This window comes from Podarcis filfolensis, assembly GCF_964270895.1.
Source record: "Podarcis filfolensis genome assembly, chromosome: 1".
Lineage (NCBI taxonomy): Eukaryota > Metazoa > Chordata > Lepidosauria > Squamata > Lacertidae > Podarcis > Podarcis filfolensis.
This window is the reverse complement of record NC_139604.1, coordinates 52,446,532-52,472,075: the sequence shown is the minus strand read 5'-3', so window position 1 is coordinate 52,472,075 and position 25,544 is coordinate 52,446,532. Positions and strand designations below refer to the sequence as shown.

The window sequence follows — 25,544 nt, the reverse complement described above, 5'->3', positions numbered from 1 at the left end:
ATAGACATACAGCGTTGTGTGCTGTTGTCATGTGAATAAGATGAGCAGCTGTGCAGCCCAAACAATCCCTGATATGGTCAGGAAGGCCTATTTATATCTCCAGAACAGCTTGCTTGTGGGGCAGGGGAAAGGGGTCCTGCAGTGCCCTTTAGTGCCTGCAAGAGGCAGTGTTGCCAAGGGAATAAGGGCAAAGTCCTGGTTCCAGAACTTACTGAGGAGAACTACATTTCAGGAAACACAATGTGAGAGGAGAGAGACCAAACTGTGTTCAGTTCAGCCAGGTACCCAGAATGAAGACGCCTGAGCTAATGTTCTCTGCAGGGAAAGGTTGAAAAGATTGCTGGATGCCATCCGAGCACCATCTTGATACAAATATGGAACAGGAACACAAATAGTCTTTTGTACCTGAAGCTGGGTGATTACATGGTCCTGGGAGAGAGGAAGGACTTCGTGGGATAAGATTATTATTTCTTTTTATAGCAGGACCCATTAGGGGACCAGCTTGACTCACGGGGCCTTCTAGTCTGCAGCAATCCTAGGAATCATCCGCACTTCCATTTGTGCTATGCTTTCAAGGCATAGGCCTTTGATTTCTAGGCCTGTGTCGGAGCAGGGTTTTTTTGTCTGGCCCCTCTGTTTACCCCTGAACTGGAGCAAACTGCATGGATTGCTGTTTGTTCGGATTTAGCAGTAAACTTGATTTTCCTGGGGAAAGTGGTGGAACAAACTAAAACCCCATTCAGACCCAGACCTAGAAATTACAAACCGGTGCCTAGATGACGTGGCACAGACGAAAGTTTGGATGAGCCCCTATTCTCTGAACCAACAGAACCCTCTTGTTGACTTTAGGTTTTATCTGAGAAAGAAAAAAGTTAGAAACTCTTCCCACACTCCACCTTTGCAGCACACAAATGAGATTCCCAGGATTTTAATTTCCTGCTGATAAATTGCATGTAGCACACACAAGTCCTCTGTACAACCAGCTGGTTTTATTTAGTTCATATAGCAAGAAAACAGGTCAGGAAGAATCTGGAGGCTTCTGGGATGGTTCACAATCTCTGAAGTGCTGGGGGAAAGCGGGTGCTGCCGATGGGAGGACTGCACAGCCCCTTCTGCGTCCTTGGAGTGGAGGCATTTCAGCAATGGCTGCACAAAATGATTAGCCTGCAAGGGACCCACCTGCCCAAGAAATGGATTCAGCCCTGGGGCACAGTGGGGAACTCTTGCCAGGAAAGGTATGGCAGAATGACATTGGCGAGAGCCAAAGGGGCAATGAGAGAAGGACTCCCTATTGCATCTTAGGGGGGACAGGACAGGATATCCCTACAGCGCCATTGCAGGGCTTAATTTGCTTTCCCCAGCCATCTCTCCAGGACAATGGCCCTGGACCACACTTTGCAATGACAGAGAGTTTCTTTTTGGGGGGGGGAACTGTACAGGAGGCAGGGGGAGGCAGGAGCTCAGATCACATCAAGGCGTGCAAAAGACTGGTCCATGCCCAGGCTGTTCTCCACAAAGACCTCGTACTTCCCAGCATCCGCCGGCGACACCTTTTTGATGGTGAGAGTTGTTGAGTCACTGCCGATGTTATAGTATATGCTGCAGGGAAGGGAAAGGTGGAAATCTCAAGTCAGGGCCCTTAGAGACAGCTGGTGTTGGGACACAAAGCAGAACTGCTAAACTGACCAATGGACCGCTGGCAGTCCATCAATTCCATTCGGGTGAGGCTGACAAACTGGGCTGCAGAACCAGCAAAAATACGGCCTTGCACTTGAGTTATTTTATTTTATTTTTGACAATGGAAGTCAAGGCTGTTTTAACTTGGGCTGGACTTATCAAAAGAAGACTCTGGCCCAGGGCCCATGATTTTTATATTATGACACTGGAACAGTCTACTAATTCTGTCCCCCATAACAAAATACTAATTAAAAGCACCTTTCTTGCTGGCCTGACATAAAGTCTGTTTTTAAAATGCGGCGCTGGCTTTGAGAATGGTACCAATGCTGCAGGGGGGAAAAAGTTGCTGAGGGGCTGCAAAACTGAAGAATTTCAGAATGACTGCAATTACGGATGCTGATCTTTCTCTCACTTCCTCCCCATTAACTACTAGGCAAGGAAGCCCCTGATCTTTATGCTTTTAGCTCTGCCAGGTCAGTTCCATCCTGGTCCAATACAACTGAGAACACAGGAATCAAGAGGACTTGTGTTAAATGAAGAAAACACACTTATCCTGACTCAACACACGTGTCCTTTGATTCCTACACATTAAGGTCCTCTATAATAACCAGAAGAACTACGTGCTTCCTTCTTCTTTCTTTCAAAAAGGTAAGCTTACCGTATTTTTCCCTCTATAACACGCAGATTTTTTCTCCTAAAAAGTAAGGGGAAATGTCTGTGCGTGTTATTGAGCGAATGTGTGGTCCCTGGAGCTGACAGGCGCGAGTGAAGGCAAAAATCAGGCAAATATCAAATCGTCCGGAGAAGGGAAGCCTTGAAAAGAGGAAGCTGCTGCTTTCCTGCATTCTGCCTCAGGGTCTTACTGCCCACCCTCTTCTGTTTCCTTACTGTATTTGCTCAAATGGAACAAAGAGCAGAGAAAACCCCTCCCCTCCAGGCAAGCAGAGGGGAAAGCAGAGTGTCCTTCCTTCTAATTCCTCTCCGTGTGTCTAGGGACTCGCAGGCAACATGCAGGTGGGAGGGGGAGAGAGAGAGAGAGAGCTGGCTGGCTGGCTTGGGTGGGTGGTTGGGGGGAATTTTTGCCTTCCTTTCCTCCCTCCGGTAAAACCCCTCTCCTGCATTCTTAGCCAGCTGCTTCTCCGCACACCCCTCTCGGTGCTCCTTGTCCCTTCTATGTTTTTCCTTCCCTCCCCACTTAAAACGTGGTTCCAATCACGGATCCACATGGATCCTCAGGATCTTTGCATTGAGTCACCCCAAATTCACCATCAGATCACATAGCAATGATCTGATGCAAAAACAGGGCTGCAATGGTGCAAAAACGTGGTTACAAAGCACGGATCCACATGGATCCTCAGGATCTTTGCATTGGGCTACCCCAAATTCACCATCAAATCACATAGCAATGATCTGATGCAAAAACAGGGCTGCAATGGTGCAAAAACGTGGTTACAAAGCATGGATCCACATGGATCCTCAGGATCTTTGCATTGGGCTACCCCAAAGTCACCGTCAAATCACACGTCTGTGGCCGCAGCATGAAGCACAAAAATGATACAGCCACTGTTTCATTCAGATTTTTTTTTCTTGTTTTCCTCCTCTAAAAACTATGTGCGTGTTATGGTCAGGTGCGTGTTATCGAGCGAAAAATACGGTATGTTATCACTTTCCCCATGCGAGAATTCAAGCTATGGCATCAGCCCTGTTGATTTGAACATGATCTAGTAGTGGTTATGGAATCAGGAAAGAAAGGGGTGGGGGACCTGGTTCTTGGGCTCCCCTTGCTGCCCACCTGCCCAAGCAGTGTTGGTGCTATCATGCTTATTGCACCAGTGGTGAATCTCACTCACCGATCGTCCTCTTCAATATCCTCGCCATCCTTGGCCCAGCCAACATCAGGTGCCGGCTCCCCACTGATGTGGGCTGTCAGGTTGACTGTGCTGCCTTTCTTGGCTTTTGTGCTGTCTGGGCCCTTCTGAATCTTGGCAGGCACTGCAGAGGGAGAGAGCAGGTGAGATCAGAGCAAGGGCCCTTGCTTAGCCATCTTTTGCCAAGAGGACAGGCGACAGAATCCTCTGCTAGAGCATCAGGACCTAATGCTGGGGGTGCGAGTTTTGTTATGGTGCCGTGTCCTGTTCCAGGTGTTCTAGAATTTCTGTCTGATGGCCACGGGATATCTTGCAGTTATTTATTTGGCAAACCCTGTTGCACCATAGGTATACTTGGGGAAACGAGGTAAATAAATTCCTACAAAGGAGCTCTCCAGGTACCAGGTTCACTGTAGAACAGAAGTTGAGAGTCAGAACAATTTATTGTTATGCAGGTTTTTGTATACTGTGCAGGGATGTAGACTTTGCAGCTTCCCCAGCTGCTGTGTAGGGGTTTAGGGATTGGGGGCGGGGAGCAGTACACGTTCATTTGCAGGGATTAGATTAATTGAATAATCACACACAAAAAGCAACCCCTATTTCTGACTAACGCATCTTCTTCCAACCCATGCCTAGAAGTGGTAGGTGTGAAAGGAGGCTGCCCTCTTGGGCCCCAGTCTCAGGGATTAGCCTCCTTCCCTGATGACTGAGTAAACTATGAGGGTTCCCCCTGCCTTTCTTCTCTTCCTTCAGGTCTGGCATCATAGCTAGGTAGGGCCACGATGAGATCTAGAAGGGAGGAAGAAGGCTACGTCTTGGCAGAAGCATGGCTAAAGTTAGAAGGGGCTTGGTTTTCTCTATGCAAGACACAAGGCTATGAATAGAAATGGGCAGGGAATGGGGGGGAGTGACTTGAAGGAGCAGAGCAGAGAGTGCTATTACCTTCCCCTCCTGAGATGTGCCAAATTGAGATCTCCCCGTAATGAGGAACTTTGCAAGAATGGCTTGGCTTCCCAGGGGATGTGCGTGGCTAAGTTTAGAAGGGGTGTGTGGCTATGTAAGGAAGGGAGGCAGGCCGTATTACCTTCCACGAGGAGACGTGCCGAGTCGAAGCACTCTCCGAAGGGGTTCTTCACGGAGATGGTGTACTTGCCCAGGTCAGGAAGGCCAGCATCACGGACCACCAAGGCGACGATGTCTGGGTCCTCAAAGACATAGCGGTACTTGGGCCCGTCCTTGAGTTCCGCACCATCTTTGGACCAGCGGATGAAGGGGTCGGGGAAGGCACTGATGCGACACTCCAGCTTGGCTGCGCTCCCCTCGATCAGCATCACGTCCGTGAGGTTCTTCAGCACCCGTGGGGGGCCCTTCTCCTTCATTTCCTTGCGGGACCTGGTAGTGGAGAGGAGGGGGTTAAGCAGCAGGTTTTAAGGCTCCTCTTGGAGCTCCTCTCCCCCATGAATGAGGTGGCAAAGTGCTCTGCCTCTAATGGTACCCAGGGCCAAACCAGGCAGAGATCAGGAGAACAGCAGGAGATAACAGCAGCAGCCGCCAGCTGTGACACAACTGGGCAGCCTGGAAGGAGCAGCCAACCACCGACCAGCCTGCCAATCACTCAGAACCACACTTTATCAAGCTGCAGCTAATTAATGAACAATATTATGATAGTAAGTGCTCTGTGGCTAAATGGGTAGAATCTGATTGACTGGGGAAATGGGACATTCCAGCAGAATTCTTCTTACTCAATCCCTCTTCTCAGCTCCACAGAATTGATAAAAACAAGTAAAATCTGTGAGCAAAACATAGTCATTGGCTTATATTTTGATGTTGGAGTTACCTCCTTAAACTGAATAGCTGCTGCACCCTTTTTTGAGCCAATAGTTCCAAGGCAAATGAGAGTGGTGAGCAAGAGTGGTGGGAGTTTTGGGTACTTCCAAGGCTGTCGCTATTTTGCACACAAGAGTCAACTGCGTGCCAGAAAATTCAGATTGTGCAATTGATGTGGATTTAGTGCTCTGGTGCAACAAACCCGCTTCCAATAAAATAAAACCAGGTTATTATTATTATTGTAAGGGAAGTGACAAGAAAACGTACTAGAAAGCATGGGATAACAATTCCTTGACATGGCATCGTGTAACCTCCCAGCAAACAAATCAAAATGAATGCTAAATAAACAGCCCAATGCCATATAAGCTGCTCACAAACTTTGTGGAACCAAATCCGAATGAATCCTCAATGAAGAGGTTGCTAGTAGTTCAGAAACTGGATTGAATGGAGGAGCTGAGGTGTGAACCTGATTTTCTTGCACAAAGATCACCTGGTGGTTAGACTGTGGCTGTGTACTCATTACCATTTTTTCTGGCTCCAGTGCGCTCCCACTGCTGGTGTTTGAAACCCTCAGCACATGATGTTAGCCACAATTCATGTCTATCCTGTAGTTTCTGGAGAAATTCTGCTGTTGGATGCATTTTCCCTCAAACCATTTTCCATCCGATTTGCAAGCATAAGCCAAGGTTAAGATGAGGTACCAACATGCGAGACACCCAATGGCATGCACAGATGACTGTTTCGTTGAATTGGAGTTTGGTGGTGAAGGATGGGTGTGTTGCAGACGCAGGAAAACCAAAGAGGTAATGCACATCAGGTGAAGGCATCCCTTCACACTCTGGGGTGTACAGCAATGTGCAGAAGTGGCTTGAAACGCAGCAAGGGGAATGACTTCACTGCATTTGAAGGTACTAATGCTTATGCCTGATCTTTATTGAGGTGATTTGTTTGTGGCAGTAGCTATATGACAATGGGCATTCATCCTGATTTACTTTGGAGGGGTGTGTGCGTCTTTCTGTTAACAATACATTAAGCCCACACTTTACAGTGTACTTCCTAACCAAAAAAGACAGTTATTTTAAAAAGTGGATATGTTGTGCTATAGCAACATAGCACTGTCATTGTGCAAACTTCTGTATGTGCCTCAATCCTTCCTGCAAGATGCTGACTGTCTTGAGGCCACCTGAGTCAGGGCTCATCCAGACTTCCTTTTGTGCTATGTTTCTAGTCACATGTATGTGCTTTAAACCTCCATATCTGAGCCCTCCCTTTTTTGCTGTGGTTCTTCCCCTGTGAAAACCTGCTCTTTAGCGCTAAATTGGAGCAAACAGCAATCCACAGAAACTCTGAACTGCTGTTTGTTCTGATTCAACATTAAAGAGCAAGTATTCCTGGGGAAAGCAGGGGGTGGGGAACCCCACAACAACTCTCGCATGCGGCGTTTTAAAATGTGGACATGTGCCTAGAAAGGTGAGGGCAAAAGGTAAGTGTGGATGAGCCCTAAGTGTGCTACCAGGAGTGCCACATTTTAAGTATTTTAGTTAAATGGAGCAAAGGAGAAACTATCCCAGTGAAGCAAGGCATCCGTCCATCTTCTTTCCATCTCCAAAATTCCCCTTCCCCATGAAAGTTTTGGAATCTTTATGCAGCCAAACTTCCCAATTCCAGGCAACATTTTGGGCTGTAATAAGAATGGCAGAGTCCGAACCTGCAGTTCTCACATGTGCTGGAGTTTTGTTTTTCCCCTCATTGCTACGTGCCTGAAGCCAGTCCTCTGTTGCCTTGTCTCCCAGATCACCTGCTGCCTCCCCAAAGTCTCTGGCTGCTTCTCTCACCTCCTGCTTGGTTTTTGCCCTTCTCCTTCATCCATTTCATGACTGCTGTCTCTTGCACCCTCTTCCACTGCACAACTATATTCTGGAACCACCACAGCTTCTCAAAATACTGCTCAGGTTGCCCTTTGTCTTCATGAGCACACTCTAACCCTTATTTATTTGATTTATTACCCAGTGCCCAGGGATGAGCCACAGGAATTTAAAAACACAATATTGAAAGCAGTTTAAAACAAATCAGAGTCACAAGAATAGGGTGGGTTGTCAGAAGCACAGAGAGACAGATATATTCAAAGGTCAAGGTAAAGAGGTGTATTTTCAGAATGCGATGAAGGTGCTGGGCACACCTCTGTGGAGTAGGAACTCTAAAATTTAGGGATGCCCCACATAGAAAATGTCCTCTTCCAGGCCACCACCCCTTGAACTTCTGAGGACCAGTGGAACAACCAAGGGAGCTCCCTCTGATGATCAGGGCTCATTAACCCTTCCACTTGTGCTGTGCCAAGTTTTCTGCTTGCCTTGCTCCTTTTTGATGGAAAAGCTGCTCTTAAGTGATATATTGGAACAAATAGCAATCTGGGGGAAACCCAGCAGCAGGGGTGGGGGCGTGAGCAGCAGAACAAGAGGAAGTGTGAATAGTGTATGCAGATGGGGTGGAGATGTTATGGGTCTGAGCCCCTCTGCACAGCCATACCACATACTACTGGAGACATAATCAGTCTTGATGTTCAGTTCTACAAGCTCTCCTGCTCTCAACACTACTGGACACTACTACTACTACTACTACTACTAATAATAATAATAATAATAATACTTGGATTTTTTTATCCATCCTTTACCATAGGGTGGGTTGCAACAATATGAACATGCAAGATGAAAACCAGTTAAAACAATTTACCACCAGAAGAGCAGAGTGGACCCATTCTTGGGTGTCAAAAGCAGGGACAAAAGAGGTGCATTTTCAGCCCAGCCCTGATAATGGTACCATCCTCCCACCTGCTATCCCCCTCACCTGTGCCCACGATAGGAAGCCTGGATGCGGATGGCAGCATTCTGCACCTGAGGGTCATTTATGTCCAAGGAAAATCCTGCAGGGGGAGGGGCTGCACCACCTGCTGCTGGTTTCTTGGGTGCAGCTTTTGACATCTGTGGGGAGATGGAGGAGTAGCAGGTTCAATATTGGGGGCGGGGGAGAGAGGGAGAGAAACAGGCTCCTACATAGCACAGAGTCCAACCCTCTTCCTTCCTGCTTCCACCCAACGCCAGTACCGCTCTAACACGAGGCTCACATCAATCATCTCAAGAGGACCCATGCTGTCTTGCTCCATGTATACAACTGCAAAGACACCTCACTGAGTGTCATCTTTACTCTTATGGGGCAAATCAGTCCAGACCCACTTAAGTGGGATGAGAATAAAGTTGTGCTTTCGCCCACACCCTCATTATTATATCTCCAGTTTTAGACACACCCTGATGAGGGTCATAGCATCACAGAGCTGTAGAGTTGGAAGAGACCATGACAGTCTTCTAGTCCAACCCCTGCAATGAAGGGATCTTTTGCCCAATGTGGGGCTCAAACTCATGACCCTGAGATTAAGAGTCTCGTGCTCTACCAACTGAGCCATGGAAGAGGTTGTCCAGTTGGTGAGCAGCTGAGCCGTTCTGTTTTGATCCATGTCTTTCATGGAAGGCTGAGGCACCTCAGATAAGGAGAGTTAAGAGGCAGCTCTCCCAATCCCCAAGGTAGGGTGTTGTTGGAGCATGTGGTAGGGCTGGGACAGGGCATGAGTTCTCAGGGGTCCCCTTCTCTGCTGATGAGGTTGAGCTCTCTTACCGTAGACAGCACCAATGCAGCTCCGCTGTGTTGGAAAAGGCCACAGGCCCCTCATCCCACCCAAATTTATATCTCTGCAGGGGAGAAGCCAGGTCTGCCCATGCCCACAGATGCATTCCTGCCCTGACGTCTCCTTCTTTGGCCGGGGGGGTGCGTCCCCCCAGCCCAGACGGGAATCCTGGGCGCTCCCTTATATAGCCTGTTGCCAGCTACCTGTGAGAATTGGGGCTGCACTGATTGCAGCCCGGTGCTGTGTAATCACATTGACCAGCCCAGAGGGACCCAGATGGAGCAGCTGCAACCATTCCTGCCCTCTGGCTGAGAGACAGAGTGGCAGGGCAAGGCTCCGCTGTCTGGGCTGTTCCCAACGCACACGCTGCCTTAGGAGGACTGGAAGGGATGAGAACAGTTTGGAGTAGCAAGCAACAGGATCAGAGGATATCCCAAGAGTTGGGAAGAGCTGGAGCTTTGCTCGGATGAGTGGATATTGTATTGTCAGGACAAGCCGCTCCAGTGGATCATCCACAGTCGTCATCATGAACCCCTTTGGTATACCCAAAACACCCTCATCCAGGGAGGAACAAATCTATCCATTTTAATTTCCCTCAGTTCCTCATTTCCACTATCTTAAATTCAGTTTGCCACGTTTTCTGTATCAGTGCATGAATTTCCCCTCGCAAAAAACCCAACGGCATTTTAACGCCTGATTCATTTCCAATTTTGGCTAACATACAATTTTCCGCTACTGTGTTTTTATATGTCATTTTTCACTAATACGTGCATTTTTCTTTACACTATCCCTGAGTATATGCATATTTATACTTTCTCCTAACTGGTGGCATTTTTGTACATCACTTTTGGGTGGAGAACCTCACCACAAAGTTCATGGAAAGATGGCTGTGTTTTGTTTTGCATGTTGTTACAGGAAATGCAAATTAAATAGGTTTGTCTTAAAATGCAAACAGAAGCAAAATTCTCCCCTATCCCTATGACACCAGCCAGTAGTTCACCTAATGCTGCACACATCTCCAAATCATATAATAAGGAGTGAAATTAAGCAGACTACATATGGATTCACACAGAAAAGTAGGAGTGTCCACCAAAAGCAGTTATGTCCGTTGTTGGTGAACACACTCCCCAATATCTCCTGTGGAATTCTCCAGCAAAACATTTTACCTCAGGCATGACTATCACTTTTTGATGAAATGGACTATAGTCCATGAATACTTATGCCAAAATAAAGCTCTTAATCCTTAAAATGCCCCTGGATTCGATTGCTTTTTGCTGAGACGGATGTAACTATTTATGTATACCTCTGACACACAGTTGTCCTACATAGCATGGAAGATATTTAGCACTTTTTTAAAGAGAAGAAAAGGGGGCCTGTGAAAAGAGAATAACGGGGGGAAGTCACCTGTTTGATTTCTGCATTTCCGGTGGTAGTTACTGGCAAAGGATCAAGGCCAAGGACAACTTGGAAGCCCTGGTTGTGCTGAAGCAGTTATGTGACTGTACAGTACAGCAGGAGATGCCAGTGTGGTGCTTGCCAATGCTCAGGTGCCCACAGAGGCCTTCCGTGGCACTGCAGGATCCTCCCCCCCACTGAAATTAGGTTAGGAAGAAGCTTTCCATTGTCTTGGTGGTGGTGTGTGTGCGTGTGGTGCCCAAGACACTTCCTTTCCTTCTTTTATATAAATATTTTTTTATTAAGTTTTACATAGTACATTTCAATTTAAACATATCATTCACCTTCTCCAGCTCGCAAATATGTCCACAGGCCGCAGAATGCCGGCCGACTCTACTGTACAGAAATCTTTATGGATTTATTCAATCCATATTCCAAATAGGCCCATTTGACCATGAGGTCCTGAAGCAGTTTAACTGCACTGACATGCTCAGGAGTAGACAGAATGCTGATTAGCCTTGTTATCCATCTTCGTTTCATTTCTGAATGGAAAGGTAGGATATGCTATTAATTTAAATTAAAAGGTGGCACTGGTTATTATTTTTGCAACCAATAAAATAATAACATCCCCAGAAATTGCTGCCCACTTGTTTCGCAGCAGGGACAATGATGTCACCTCCTGGGGCTCTAATCCATACCCAGGCTCTATTTGCCAGTCCTCTGCGTGCCAAATAAATAAGCGTTTCCCATTCTGAGAGAAACCCACCAAATGAGCTGGGCAGAGAATGAGGTGGGTCACACTGATTAGCATGCATGACTGAGGGTTAAAAGGCCATTTCAATTTTTGGGGGGGAAATAGATTTCCTTTACAGTGGTACCTCAGGTTACATACACTTCAGGTTACAGACTCCGCTAACCCAGAAATAGTGCTTCAGGTTAAGAACTTTGCTTCAGGATAAGAACAGAAATCGGGCTCCGGCGGCGCGGCAGCAGCAGGAGGCCCCATTAGCTAAAGTGGTGCTTCAGGTTAAGAACAGTTTCAGGTTAAGTACGGACCTCCGGAACGAAGTAAGTACTTAACCTGAGGTACCACTGTATTATGCTATCAAAAGGACACAAAATAGTGAGCTAGCTTTTGAGTCCACTGGAAGAACTCATCTTCAAGCTAGACGTTGAGCAAAAGTAGTATTTTTGTGGGGGGGATAGGAGGAGAAAAGGCAGACTTGGTATTGCAACCATAATCAGTTGGTAGAGCATGAGACTCTTAATCTCAGGGTCGTGTGTTTGAGCCCCATGTTGGGCAAAAGATTCCTGCATTGCAGGGGGTTGAACTAGATGACCCTCGTGGTCCCTTCCAACTCTATGATTCTATGTCTGCTTTGGCCAATTATTCATTTTTGTTGTATAATCTTGAAGAGATGTGGCTATGGTGGTTATCATGAAGAGCTCCTGCAGTTCAGAATTTATCACTACACCACGGAAAGTCCCAATGCTATTAAAATGTTAGTTAATTAAAATTTTAGTTTATTAAAATACTAGTTTGACATGCAAGACAGGAAATCTGTTTCCTTTGTTGTAGATATTGATCCTCCCTGTAGCTTCTTTTTTAAATGTTTAATTTCCTTGTTAACATGGGTTATATTATGTCCTGATTAGATCTGATCTTTAATTAAATCTTTTTTAAAAAACAACAACCCAAACCCTGTTTATTTCAAGATTCTTATAAAGGGTTCCATCGTCATAGCAGGTTTTCCACATTGCGTTTTTCTGAACACTGCTGCCTTGCTTTGGAGTTTAGGATTTATTTAACTTCTGCTATAGAGCTGCAGCAACAGCAGATCTCCTCTGTTGCCTGGTTTCAAGCCTGGGAAAGCTTCTTCCATACCACCTTTGTGCAGCTACTTCTGTTGATTTCAATTGTACAATTGGCTGCCAAAGGTGGATGTGCTTTGAACCACAGCCCAGTTGTCCTGATAGGGAAAGTAGGTTGAATGTGGATTATTCAGAGCAGGAGCACAGTTGTATAAACCCAAATATTCTGCTCAGTTATTATTACTATTATTGTTGTTGATGATACCACATTTCTTATTCACTTAGCACCATCAATAAGGGGGGTACAGAGTCCAGGTCAGGGCCCCAACTGTCTATGTTCTGTGCATAACTCAAGCACTGCTAGGAATTGTTTCTTTTTGTTTTCCAATGTATTTCTTATCAGTAAAATGATAAAATGGAGGATGAGTAACCAGGGAAAGACCATCCATTGTCAAGAGGCATGGTCAGAGTTCAAGGACACATTCCAGCCAGACAAGAAAGATGAGGTGAGTGGCCTAAGGGGAGTGGCCTGAGGAGGGGCAGATAGGGAGACCTGAAGGATTGCATTCAATCCCCAGATACGAGGTTCTCCATAGCTGGCCAATGCCATAAAGAAAGTGATAGTCTTTAAGGTGCCACAAGAGTGCAACAGACTCGCATGGCCACATCTCTGGACTGCCGATTGGCTAAAATATCTGATCGATTATGCATTTTCCTTCATGTTTAACCTGATAAAGAATTTGGATTATGCTCAAATTTGTATTCTAGTCTCACAGCTTCTGCATAGCTTCTTTGGTACTCGCTAGTATGATGTCTGGTTTAAAAGAGAAACCTGAAGGACGTACAGTAGTAGCTCGAGTGTCCCTGGGGAGTTAGTGAGGTGTCAAGTGCACTACAGTTTCCAGAATGGCATCCATCCCAGAATGTGAGAGAATGTTCTAACAGCAGCAACCTGGGCTTGGGAGAAGTATCTCCAATTTCTTATCCCAGTAGTTTGGGGTCTCTCTCTCTCTCTCTCTCCCTCTCTCTCTCTCTCTCTCTCTCTCTCTCTCTCTCTCTCTCTCACACACACACACACACACACATGTTTGTGAAGAAACGAGCAAGCAGTTCTGACCTCAGTACTGCAACATAAATTACAACAGAACCCAGGAAGTTGCCTTATACAGAGTCAGACCACTGGTCATTCTATGTAACTCAGAATTCTCTGTGTTGACCAGCAGCGGTTGTGGCTCTCCAGGGTTTTAGGCAGGAGTCTTTTCCAGCCCTACACCTCCCTGCTTCCCTAGCAGTAAAAAAAATAAATAAATGCAATAATGAATTATAGAACTTACAAATGTGCTGCCCTTTCAGCAAACAGCTGCCTGAGAGGAAGTTTCGCTCAGCCTACTAGTACAGCCATCCCTGACTCTAGCACCGGTGAGTCAGTCAGTGAAAACTGAAGGCGTCGATTCCCCACCCCCTCACCCCTTTGCCAGGGAGGGGACTTTATCAATCTTTTAGGGCAGTGCCTATTCAGTCAGGAATCTTTCTATCCCTATCTGAGGTTTATGCTGAATTTCTAGCGGCAGTTTCAGGAAGAGTAGAAGCTGCAGACAGATGTGTCAGGGATAGGTGGGGAAAATGGCGCCCCTCATATTGTTGTTGGATGTGGGAGCTGGAGGCCAATTGGTCAGGAGTGATGGGAGTTGTAGTCCAGCAATATCTGGGAAGGAGGGAGGGAGAGAGAGAGAGAGAGAGAGAGCCTTCTCCTTTTCTTTAGAGAAAGGAGTGGAGCTAATTAACTGGATGAGGGTTGAGGTTTTTTATATATTTACACACACACACACCTTTCTCCAAAGAAAAGGAGACAGGGCTCTTTATCCACTCCCACTCCCTTGTGAACAGCTAAGAAGGAAGGCTTTGGAAAAGCCCCTTACAAAGCTGAGCACTGCTGAAGTGCTTCAGGAGAGAATTGTTAATGCTTCTCTTGCTGTCCATGCTGGGGAGGAGGGCGTTAAGGTTAAGCAGCGCTTTGCTGATGCTTCATCTCGGATGATTGATATCCCTTCACTCCTTGTTTATTTTAAAATATGGCTTCTGGTAAGTACTAGATCAGATGCAAAGTGTGTGTTTTGTGTGGCAGGCTTGAAGCTTGTCTGCTCAGCACCAGACATTAAAATATAAATTGTACCGTGGAATAAGGCATGTCTTAGGATGTGTACACACTCCCACAACCTTAGTGGCAGCAAGGTTGCCTCTCACTTGGAGGGAAAGATGTGACTGGCAGTGAGACAAGGTTCCCAGGGGGTTGTAGGATGGATGTCTTTTAGGAAGTTGCCTCTCATATTTAGGTTGAGGTCACCTCCTCGGATTGCTTCCCCTTCGGAGGAGGAGAGGAATTTGTTTAGTGTTTTCTGTTTGAACTCCAGTTTTGTGTTTGGGGCATTTATGGAGCCAATTGTCAGTTTAGTTTTGCCATCTAGTACCCCTTTAGCAAAAATGAATCTGCCTTTTTTGTCTTTTAGCACTGTTGTGACTTGGAAATTTAGGTCTCTACTAAGTATTATGGCTATTCTGCGGGCCTTTCCTGAGCGAGGTGCCACCCATGACTGAAGTGGGATTTGCTCAGGAGTTTGCTTCCTTTGGGTGGGGGTTGTGTTTCATGGTGTTTACATACGAGGTGATGCATTTTCTTTTAACAGGGTTTCCCAATCCCCTCACATTTAGTGTAATTGCTTTTAAGCTAGCCATTTGGTATGTTTATTTTTTAGGATGATTCCCTACCAACCCGTCTGGGTTGTCCTGTGTCTCTCACCTTATATTGTCTATCGAACCTAGGGTGTTGTGATGACATATAGTGTGGTGGGTGGGGTTAGAGTTAGGGGTGGGCTGAAGATTGGGAGGTAGGTTATAGAAAGTAGCATACATGCAGTTATATAGGTGTTTGGGGTTGCTTGGACCATTTGGCTCCCAGCCAGTTGGTCCTGCATCTCAGCTGGCATGGAGGTCCTTCTTTGAAAACAGGCCGTCTTCCCTTTCGCTTGCAATAGGGGTGGGTCAGTGAGATGGTGTCAAGCGCCTTCGTGGCGCTTGTGTTGGGCATAAGGTTTTTAAACAATGTTGTCAGTATTGTTAACAACATTATTGGTTTGTTGGGGTATTAGGATAGGGATGTGAATATTGGCATGCTTCTTAAAGAGTGCTACAGTGCTATAACACTAATTTTAAAAATAAAAGGGGGAAAATATTTCTAGTCACCACCATTTTAGCAATGTGCTTTCCCCCCTAATTATACACTTCCAATCTTCACTTCTGGTTCAAAACAAACATGAAACACTTTCATAGCAATCATGGGCGATCACACTTTAATGAAGAAGTGCTTAGCGCTAAATAAATAACTGATTTTTATTTTATTTTTTTAAGAATCACTCAGGTTTCTTCTTCAAATGGCCACTTAGGTGAATTAGATCTTTCCTCCCCCTCCCCCACCCAGCAGCTCTGTCACACCCACTGGTGTGGATGGGACATAGCAGGATGAACATACAGAAAAGTGCAATATCCCTGATAGTGTGCAAAGTTCAACTGCAATTCCTCTTGTACCTTACAGTGGATGGAAGAGCAATGATTTTTTAGCGCTAGGAAGCCACCCATCTGGAAGCAGTCCTGGTTTGCTTTGCTTGCTCCATGCCACAGGGAAATGAGCATCTTCACAATCAAAACACACTGGGGCATGGGGTGAAAAGACTGAGATGGGGAACCATGGTCATGGATTCACATAGCCAAGGTGAGGGTGGTTAGGTAGGTCTGCTTCATTTGGTAGGTCTGCTTTCAACTCTGTGCCAGTGGTACATTCTCTTCATTCCCTACCCATACGAAATCCAGGTTTGTCCTTCCTGGGTTGCCCTAAGGCGCAGCTGTGAAAACTTGTAGACTCTCAGTTTCAAAATGGCCTCCACCCTTCTCAGTGGGGTATGTCAGGTCTGGTTTGCTATGGACACTACACAGGTCAAGAGCAGAGAAACAAATGGCCACTACCCCCACCCCAAGACTTAGAACCAACCCTGTTGTCCTCTTCAACCCACCCACCACCAGAGGCCATGTAAGGTCACATGTGTGCCTGACTGCAAAAGGAGAAGGTGCCTATGTTTGGAGGACCTCTGCCTGTCTCTGTGCCATCGTGAGTGATCTGTAGGTGCCAGAAGGGGCTATGGCAAAAGAGCACTGAAAGAGAGGAGGGTTCATGTAGGCAAACGTATGAAGGGGTGGTGTATCTGAAGCATGTCCTTGATTCAGAAAGGCATGCAGGGAGAGAAGGCATCTATCTTCTGCACTGGTTCTGAAGCTTAAGGTAGGACTGGGCTGAGTGTATCCGTGTCAGAAAAACACAAGGAAGGCAGCAGCAAAGAAGAGGCATTGTGGGATGGTAGGTATGTAAACAGGGAAAAACTGGTGGGTGCCTCACATGATTGGCTTCTTCTGGATACCCAAGCAGAGGTGAGTGACGAGGAACCCCAGGGAAAGTACCATCAGCCCTTGACTCCAGCAGTCTTTGTTATTAGCTGCTGTCTTAAGTGTAGGGGTGCTGTGGATTTAATGTGCACCTCCACTCCCAGCCCCTGCCTTGGGGACCAGAAATATCCATTATACTCCCTATACTGCATATGTTGGCTATGCAGGTGGGGGGTTGGAGTTTTCCATTGCTGAAATGCCTTCTCTGCAATACTTCGGGGTTGATCCTTCATTGTCTTCTTCCCAGATCAGCTTGGCATGTAAGGAAGAGATGCCCCATTGCTCAGTGGCTGCAGCTGGCATGTTTTGCATCTGCTGTTAAGTCAATGGGAGCACTTGGTTGCGCCTGACCTACGCAGGGTACAGACGCAGCCCTTGAGGCACAATACAGGAAGGGCCCTTGGCATCCCCACGGGGAGGAGGAGTTTATTTAGACAAGGAAACGTCAAGGCTTTCTCCTCCCCCCTTGACCTTGGCCTGGGAACAGCATGGCTTCATGGCCCACTGCGCTTCATACCTCCCTCAACCCAACCCCATGGCAGCGAATCTTGTCAATCTGCCATTTTCGGCCCCCAGGCTCCCTCTCTCTGGGCCAGGCTACCCCCAGGACTGGTAGGTAGAGCGAAGAACAGCGGCCAGTGCTGACGACTCTTCTTGATCCATGAGGTATATCAACAAGTCCCACCCTGGCTGGCTGGCTGGGTGCTTGGCCCATCACGCCCCCTGCTGGAATGTTCTGTGGCTCCTCCGGCAGGGCAGGCGGCTAGGGCATGTGGCTGCTGGCGCCATGGTAGGAGCGCAGTAAGACCTTGTGCTTGGTGGCCACCTCATTGCGCTGCCGCTGGTGCTCCACCAAGAACTCTTTCAGGCGGCTGGTGGTGAAGGTGAGGGTCTGCCGACGCAGCTTCATCAGGTAGGCGTCCTGGAGCCAAGGGTTAGCAAAGCAGTCCTTGAGAGCTGGGCGGCTCCTGCAAGGCCAAGAGATATTAGGATGAGGCTGCCTTTTTCCTCCCCAGACCCAGAAGAACAAGGAGGAAGTAGGAACATGACTGGAGGAATGAGCTGTGGACAACATATAGGAAGCTGCCTTACCCTGAGCTGGGCCATTGCTTCATCTAGCTCAGGAGCAGCAGCCCTTCCCAGCCCTACCTGGACACTCAGGTGACTGAACCTGGGAGTTTTTGCGGGCCAACCAGCCTCATATAGGCAATGTGCTTAAGTCTAATTAATGCCTTAAGGGGTTAAGATCATAGAGTAAGCTGTCCTGCCAGGCTTAGCTCACCTTGGGAGGAACTGGGCATTCAAGCCTTTGTTCTCCTTCAGTCCACCTGAGAAGAGGCTAACCTGGTTGCTCCAGCTTAGCTGAATGGCTCTCACAAGCCACTCTTGACTTCTACCTATACCAATAATTTAGGAACCATCACCACTATAACGAAGCCAAGTTTTACTGCCTGTGCAGTTTTCTGAAGCACATGAATCTGACCGTTGAAGAGTTTATATGTAAACCATTTTTAACATACCAAATGTGGTCCTTTTCTATGTTAGGGGAAGAGGGAAAGTTTGGAACTCACTTTAAAGGATGCACATTTTAAAGGTCTAACAGCCTATCTTGGCACGCCTTAATTTGCTGCATGTTTTGTGATTTTAAATCTCTGCTGGGGTTTTCTTACTTGCCTCAAACCTGGATCTTGACAACCAGGAATTCTCCCTTTTGTACCTATATTTCCTTAAGCCAATGGTTTTTGCATGCAGAACATAAGCACAAGCTCCATCACTGGGCAACAGTCCTTCCCCAAACATGGCCACACCCAGACTTTGTAGCAGAAAATTTGGGGACTGAGGACATAGCTCAGGACTCTCATCTCCTAGAACAGCCCATTTTCACTCACCAGGAGTCCTGCATACCTGGGAGTATGCCATGTTGAGCATAGTGGAATTTACTTCCAGGCACGCATGCCTAGGATTGCACGGTCAGTTTGCTTTAGAGACTGAGTACAGTCCTACCTAGCTTCCTCTGGTTTGGAATTACAGGTCCTAGTATTGTTAGTCCAGAGGGACTGCAACTCCCACCATCCCTGACCACTGGCCATTTAAGGCTAGGGCTGATGGGAGTTGGAGTCAAAGGACAGTTATAGGGCCAGATGTTCCCCATCCCTGGTACAAACGCTTTAAACATCAAGGGTGATGGTGATCTCAGGGATGCTGGACTCAGACTGCATTCTGCTACTGCTGAAAAGATCTACTCTGGAATTTCTCAACCTAAGCAGCTCATTTAGCTCTCAGGACTTTATTGCTGAACTCCAGATTAATCCAAGACTAAGCAGTACCTGCTTTTTTGACACAGGGGCTGTGGCCATAGCACCACTCCCATGGCTCAAATGCCACCAGAGAGAGAAACCTCCGTAATCTGAGTCTTGCCTTGAAGCTCCCCCAGATTCTAGGTCTGTCTGTTCCACTGCTCTTTATGAAGGCAACTTTTCCTCGCCACCCATCCCATGGCGTTGCCTCCAAGGCCTTTCACCCTTCTTTCACTCACCATGGATGGGCAGAGAGAACCTTGCGGATGAAGAGTGCAGCACTCTGGGAGACGTTGGGGTACAACTTGAAGGCATCATAACGCCCTGCCAGGATCCTGCTCTCTACTTCCAAGGGATCCATTTCAAAGAATGGGGAGCGTCCGCTGAGCCTGACAAGCAAAATAGAAGATAAAAGTGCAGGGCACACACATGCACAATATCACTCGTCCATCAAACCAGCACTCCCAGCAGTTTTTATGGAGAAGTTTTTATGGTGCATCAGAGATATATGACTGCAGGCAGGAGTCTAGGATAATCCTGTCCTTCAAGTGAATCTGGTCAGGTGAGTCAGAAAAGAAGGCTCTGGACATCCATTTCTAATTCCACCTCTTGTCCCCTGCTTGTCAGATACCCACATTCACCCTCTTCAGCCATACTTACATGATGTATATGAGGACTCCCAAGCCCCAGATATCAGCTGCCGAACCAATGGGATCCCCCTTCACCATTTCTGGAGCTGTAAAGGAAACAGTGAAGGATCATCTCTTTCCCTGCACAGAAGCTTCACCACTTTACCATGGCCTTTGACAGTTAAAGGTTTTTTTGTTTAACCTATACTGTGCTGCTTTTATTTGGAACTCTTTTACTCAGGGGTGGACGGTGGGGTGGGGGAGAAGTGTTTACCTGACCTCCTGATAGGTCAGTCACTACTGCTTATTTGGAGAGGTGAGCTGGTTGCGAATTTGGCACAGGAAAAAACACACTGGCAGAGCCACTCTGGTCTCCTGTTGGTGTGTTTGCACCACGCCAGTGTCCCTCCCATCCCCCTTTTCTCTCCTGGTAAACGGCAGTGGATCACATGCCAGAAAGTCAGGTAGGTGTCTCTGCCCCTCCATACCACCTCACTGCTGGTTTTACTTGTGTTGTTTTAATAGTTGTATAAACTGCCTTACTTGCTTTTATAATTGTGTGATTATATTTTTATAAGCTTTCCTGGGACCTTATGGTAAATGGTGAGCAATAAATCTTATACAAAAATAAATAAATAAATTGCCATAATGAGCCCAGAGGGGCTTCTGTTTGTTGTGCTAGAGAGACCCACTGGATTAAGCTGATTGATCCTCTGCCGCTCTATGGTTAAGATGCAAGTGAATCATCTGTGGTCTAGCCTGGGAGGGGAACAGAACTGTGTAAAGTAAACAGTTCTAAGCCTGGAGCAGCAAATCACACACACACACACAAAACAACCCTAGCAGTAAAGTGTCTGGGGAAAGCTCAGTTGCCTAGAGCATGGTGCTGATAATGCCAAGGTTGTGGGTTCGATTCCTGTATGGGACAGCTACATACTCCTGCATTGCAGGGGTTTGGACCAGATGATACTTATGGTCCCTTCCAACTCTATGATTTAAAGTTCTGTCCTCATCTCCTAGTGTGAGTCCTGCAAAAGAGTAGTCTAGGAAACCAAGAACTTAACATTCTGGGGAGGGAGGAATTCCCCCATTTCTGCCATCTCCACTCTTTGGTGCTAGTCCCTTTGTCAGTTAAATAGTATGCAACTCCAACCCATTAGCCACATGTATAGCTCAGCCTATAGGTACCACGTATGTTAATTCCATGGCATACTTACTCCACAAGCAGTTTGCCTTGCCCACAAAATCTCACGCACATCCTCCCCTACCCAATCTTCTGGTATGCCAATTCCATAAAGATACTCACCCATGTACTCCAGTGTGCCAACACGACGCCCCAGCTGGCGCAACACCAGTGGGTTGTAGGTCTGGGCACTGCCAAAGTCAATAATTTTTAATGTGTTTGTGGGGCTGACAATGATGTTATCAGGCTTCAGGTCGAGATGAATGATGCGCCGTCCATGCAGATATTCTAGTCCTTGAAGGATCTGTGTTACGTACCCCACCACATCATCCTCTGAGTAACGGAACCTGTAGAGTAAAGCATGTTATCGAAAGGATAGAGCGAAGGACACAAGAACCCTTCCCTTGCACTTGCACTTGTACTGGTACAATTAAACAATATAGTACCATTACTCCTAAATAAGCTGTCAGGGAACTGCTATCAGTACTGGAGGGGGAGAGCAAAAGCCAGAGGGATTCCAGAGAGTGGGATTCTCTGGGGAAGAGAATCAGCGTAGCACCAGTGGAGAAGGGGGGCTGGTGGGGGAAGTGGCGAGGCGATCCCATGACTCCTTGCCTGGGACCAGTGGGGAGAGTAGGGGTCCTCCATTGCCCATGCCCTCCCTGCGCAGGAGGCTTCCGCGCAGAGAGGGTAGGCGGAGACTAGGCGTCAAAGAACTTCTTTGCTGGAAAAAGTTTAAGAAACGCCCACTCACGGATTCTGCCAGCGATTGAGTCAGCCACGGGCGAGTGGCTGTCCGGACAGAGGAGGTTCACTTTGGCAGCCCAGCCAGGTGTTTGCACCCAGCCAGGAAGATAGGCACCTGCTTACGCACGAGCAACCCCCTTAGGAACCATTACAGAAGCACACTGGTAACTTTATGTTATACACAGTGCAAACCCATGATTATATTTTCTATTTTTTAAAAACAGCTTATACATCTATTTTTGTTTCTGTTTCATGCATTTGTTAAACTGATATTTTCTTTAAAAACTTTTCCCATCTGTACAACCCCATTCAAGGCCCACCTATGATGTCTTTTGCTGACAGTGGTCGGAAGTTAAAATTTTAACCCCACCCCAACCTCATCCTTGTGTGTTGCTGTGTGACAACGGGGGACATTAAATGATCAAGGGCTGGTCAATATGTTATTTTCTTATTTTTTTATTTTCATTTTTACTTTCAGTCACTTCACCACCACCCTGTTTCTGTTCTACATTACTTTGCAATTTCCTTTGTTCCTGCTGCTTAGGCTTTGCATGTGCAATCAAAATAGCACGCCCCCACACAGGAGGGAGGACAGGGACAGGACAGGGACGCCCCAAAGGACATCCCAGTGAGGATTAAACAGACTTAGCAGCCATGGAATTTTGACTGACAGCTGGAGGGACATCAGAGAAATGGGTGGAATGGAAAATGGGACAAAGGCACGAGGGGCTGACTGAACAGAAGCACTCCACACAGCAACATGTTGCTGTAGGTTCCACTTCTTGCGACTAAATGCCACCACCAGATTCATTCTCTCATAATACTAGAGCTCATGAACATCCGCTGAAGCTGAATGTTGGAACATTCAGGACAGACAAAACAAAGTACTTCTTCACGCAGCACCAGTCAAGCTATGGTGCTTGCTCTCACAGGAGGCAGTGAAGGCCACCATGTTGGATGGCTTGAAAAGAGGATAAGACAAATTCATGGAGAAGGAGAGGGCTATCAAGTTGCTGGAACCACAGGAGGGTTTGAAGAATCACATGGAGTCTGAAACATAGGGGTGAGGCAGCCCCTCAACCCTTTAGGGAAATAGGCAGCAGTTACCTCTAGTTGTCTTGTGTCCACTTGGGGTTTTCTGTCCTGTGTTTTATCCATTTGTTGGGTTTGGTTGTTTTACCCCCAGCCCACCCAATGCTCCAACTGATTGTGATCTTTCTGATTTGAATCATAGCCTAAACATTTTGTAATTCCTTCCCCCACCCACTCTGGTTCTGTATCATCAGCAAAATCTAATGTTTTATTGAAGTCATTAATCATAATATTGAGCAGTGCTAGATCCAGGACAGAGACATAGACATTTTGGCTGCCAACCTAAAAAACACACCAAATGAATTAAAATTAAAATAAGAGGCTCTGGAAACCTGTGCTCTATACAGACTGTTCTGAAAAAAGAAACTCCACTTAAAAGTGTTGCAAGGAGTATCAGTTGCACAACAGAAAGCTACTTATGATCCGATGAAACAATAATAATAATAATAATTTGTTATTATCATTATTATCATGATATACTACTAATTTCGAAAGCACGTCAAAATGCAAGTAGATAAATAGGCTCCAACGGCGTTTCCGTGCGCTGCTCTGGTTCACCAGAAGTGGCTTAGTCATGCTGGCCACATGACCCAGAAGCTGTACGCTGGCTCCCTCGGCCAATAAAACGAGATGAGCACCGCAACCCCAGAGTCGGTCACGACTGGACCTAATGGTCAGGGGTCCCTTTACCTTTTTAATTATACATGTGAGACGTGAGAAAATACAGTATCTCCTGTCAGGATACTGCATTCCATTTCTACCCATCGGTCTGCATTCTATGCCCACTGAGCATGTTCAGTTCTTATTGGGCTGTTTAGGTCTCCCCACCCCCATAAATGTTTTGTACTTTTGCAAACCTTGGGGCTTCCCTGAGCCTTTTGTTCAAGGGTGGCACTGTTTTGGTTACATGAGGACTGGCACTCAGAGATCTGAGGTTGCTGCCAGTATATGATCATGATGGCAGTGCTATCAATTTACATGGCGCTTTATAGCAGGGGTGGGGAATCAGTGGCCCTCTAGATGTTTTTGGGACTCCCAACTCTCACCAACTCAGCCATTGGCTGTGCTGATGAGAGGCAGAATTCAACAGCATCTGGAGGACCATGAATCCCTCACCCCTTTTCTTATGCAAAGCAACAACAAAAAAGGTCTTTGCCTCAAGGAACATATACTATGCATTTCAGCCACAAGAGGAATAGGAGAGGCAAGGGTTAATAACTAATGACTGTAAGCCCATCAAGTTGCACATTCACAGGAATCCGCTCATGTCAATCTCATGAACATCAAAGCGCAGGAAAGGTTTATATCCATTTATCTTTTACATATTCACAGAAGTAAGATTGCAGAAAAAAATTCCTCTGTATTTTGTGGTCCTCAGTCACTAACTATAATGTGTATAAGATGGTCCTCAGTCACTAAGTACTCTTCATTCAAGCCAGGCCCTTCCTTGAACCATCTAGATGTATTTTACTAAAGGTGTCCTGCAGTGTCTTAAAGCATAGCATATTTACTTGCCTCTTGCTGTTCCAGATTATAAAGCAGAAGATGACAAGGAATAGGTTCAAATGTTTGGGTCGAGTGGAGGTATCTGGACTGTGTTACTTTTATTTCCCTTCAGCTCTACTATTCTGACTCAGTGGCACAGTTTGCCCTCTTCAATTGCCCTGTTGTGAATAGGTCCAGTTATCCCTCTGCCATGGATTTTCTGGTCAACTAAAACTGATTCAGGCCCACAAACTGATTCATGCCCCCACTGCGTGTGACTAGACCAACACTTCTGTCTTGTCCTGGTTTTTATGTTTGCAACTCTCTGTTACTTGCTAGTTAGCCACACCCCTCTGTGGCCCCATGCTTGGCCCTCTCAGACACAGAGCTTCTCCTCTTAACATCCTGGAGTCCCACCCCTAACCCCCTCCTGCCTCCCAACCTATCCCCCAACAAACCTGTCAACAAAGTGGTAGAGGATCTCCTTCCCAGGGCAGTGTTCAGCTATCAGCACCAGATAGCGGGGGGTGATGTAGGCCTCGTGCAGAGTCATGATGCGATCGTGGTGTAGGCCCTTTAGGATCTCGTATTCCTGCAGGACGCTCTGCTTGCCTTCCGTTTCATAGGGCACAATCTTGGCCATGAATCGCTTGCCCGTGGCATTCTCCTTACATTCCCGAATCACTCCAAACCGGCCCCTGCACATATATACATGTAGCATGCTAAGTGCATGTCTGGACGCTTGCTAGACCTGCCTAACAAAAGCTAAGGCACAGTGTACATAGCTTCTGTTACACAGCACTGCACATGTAACCACAGAGTTCAATGGATATGACAACAGTTTTCATATAGTTAAATCACCCCGGATTGGCTGAGACAGAGTGGGCCAAGATTGGCCTGTGGGCTGGAGGTTCCCCATCTGCTTTACAGAGTGAGACTATAAGACTGTGATAGTACAGTTTTGGACAGTACCACTCCAGATCACAGCTGCGAAGGGGGTCACGTTTTTGAATGCTCCATGTAGTAAGCAAGAACATTAAGAAGAGAGTTTATAACTAAATGTTTCTGATAAGATAGTTTAGTACATACAAGGTTTTTTAAAAGCACTGGAGGGAACATTCAAAGATATGTGTTTCCCAGGCACAGCAGTATGAAGTAGTGCAATCCAGAATTCCACCACTTTGGTCTACTACTTTAAACTGCATAATGCGTAGAAAGAGCTCTTGAATTTGTGTGACAGGTTTAATCTCCGTCAGCTTAGTTGAAATGAAACCGCTGCCATATGATTCTTGCCACTTTCATGCAATAAACATGGTTGTGTGATTGGGCCTGTGGAGATGAGAGTTGGAGAGTCAAGTGCATGAC

The 25,544-nt window shown here is 46.6% G+C and overlaps 2 protein-coding genes across 8 annotated transcripts in view; both read right to left on the bottom strand.

Annotated features, from left to right (window-relative positions):
* Positions 1-1,424: 1,424 nt before the first annotated feature.
* On the bottom strand, positions 1,425-13,877 carry SPEGNB (SPEG neighbor). 2 transcript variants are annotated; one of them, XM_083591266.1, is made up of 5 exons: positions 13,590-13,877; positions 8,217-8,350; positions 4,630-4,937; positions 3,528-3,669; positions 1,425-1,599 (listed from the first exon to the last, which is right to left on the bottom strand). In XM_083591266.1, the coding sequence occupies exons 2-5, from the start codon at positions 8,348-8,350 to the stop codon at positions 1,461-1,463; spliced, it is 723 nt and encodes a 240-aa protein (XP_083447392.1). In that variant the 5' UTR covers positions 13,590-13,877; the 3' UTR covers positions 1,425-1,460. The 2 variants fall into 2 exon arrangements, with proteins under 2 accessions (XP_083447392.1, XP_083447391.1); XM_083591265.1 differs by lacking the exon at positions 13,590-13,877 and adding an exon at positions 9,039-9,149.
* A 1,751-nt stretch (positions 13,878-15,628) lies between these two features.
* Positions 15,629-25,544, bottom strand: part of SPEG (striated muscle enriched protein kinase) — a 105,199-nt gene continuing 95,283 nt past the window's right edge. For all 6 annotated transcript variants that reach the window (XM_083590767.1, XM_083590766.1, XM_083590771.1 and 3 more), the window contains 5 exons: positions 24,638-24,877; positions 20,979-21,202; positions 19,704-19,779; positions 19,283-19,432; positions 15,629-17,714 (listed from right to left, as the gene is read on the bottom strand). In XM_083590767.1, the coding sequence (XP_083446893.1) occupies positions 17,510-17,714; positions 19,283-19,432; positions 19,704-19,779; positions 20,979-21,202; positions 24,638-24,877 (895 nt within the window). In that variant the 3' untranslated portion in view covers positions 15,629-17,509. The remainder of the gene's footprint in view (positions 17,715-19,282; positions 19,433-19,703; positions 19,780-20,978; positions 21,203-24,637; positions 24,878-25,544) is intronic.

Excerpts from the sequence above, each read along its gene's own strand:
- SPEGNB (XM_083591266.1), bottom strand. The coding sequence starts at position 8,350 with ATGTCAAAAGCTGCACCCAAGAAACCAGCAGCAGGTGGTGCAGCCCCT. Across the intron at positions 3,670-4,629 it reads GGCACGTCTCCTCGTGGAAG|TGCCTGCCAAGATTCAGAAG; the intron begins GTAATACGGCCT and ends CTCCCTCTGCAG. Across the intron at positions 1,600-3,527 it reads GATATTGAAGAGGACGATCG|CATATACTATAACATCGGCA; the intron begins GTGAGTGAGATT and ends CCTTCCCTGCAG.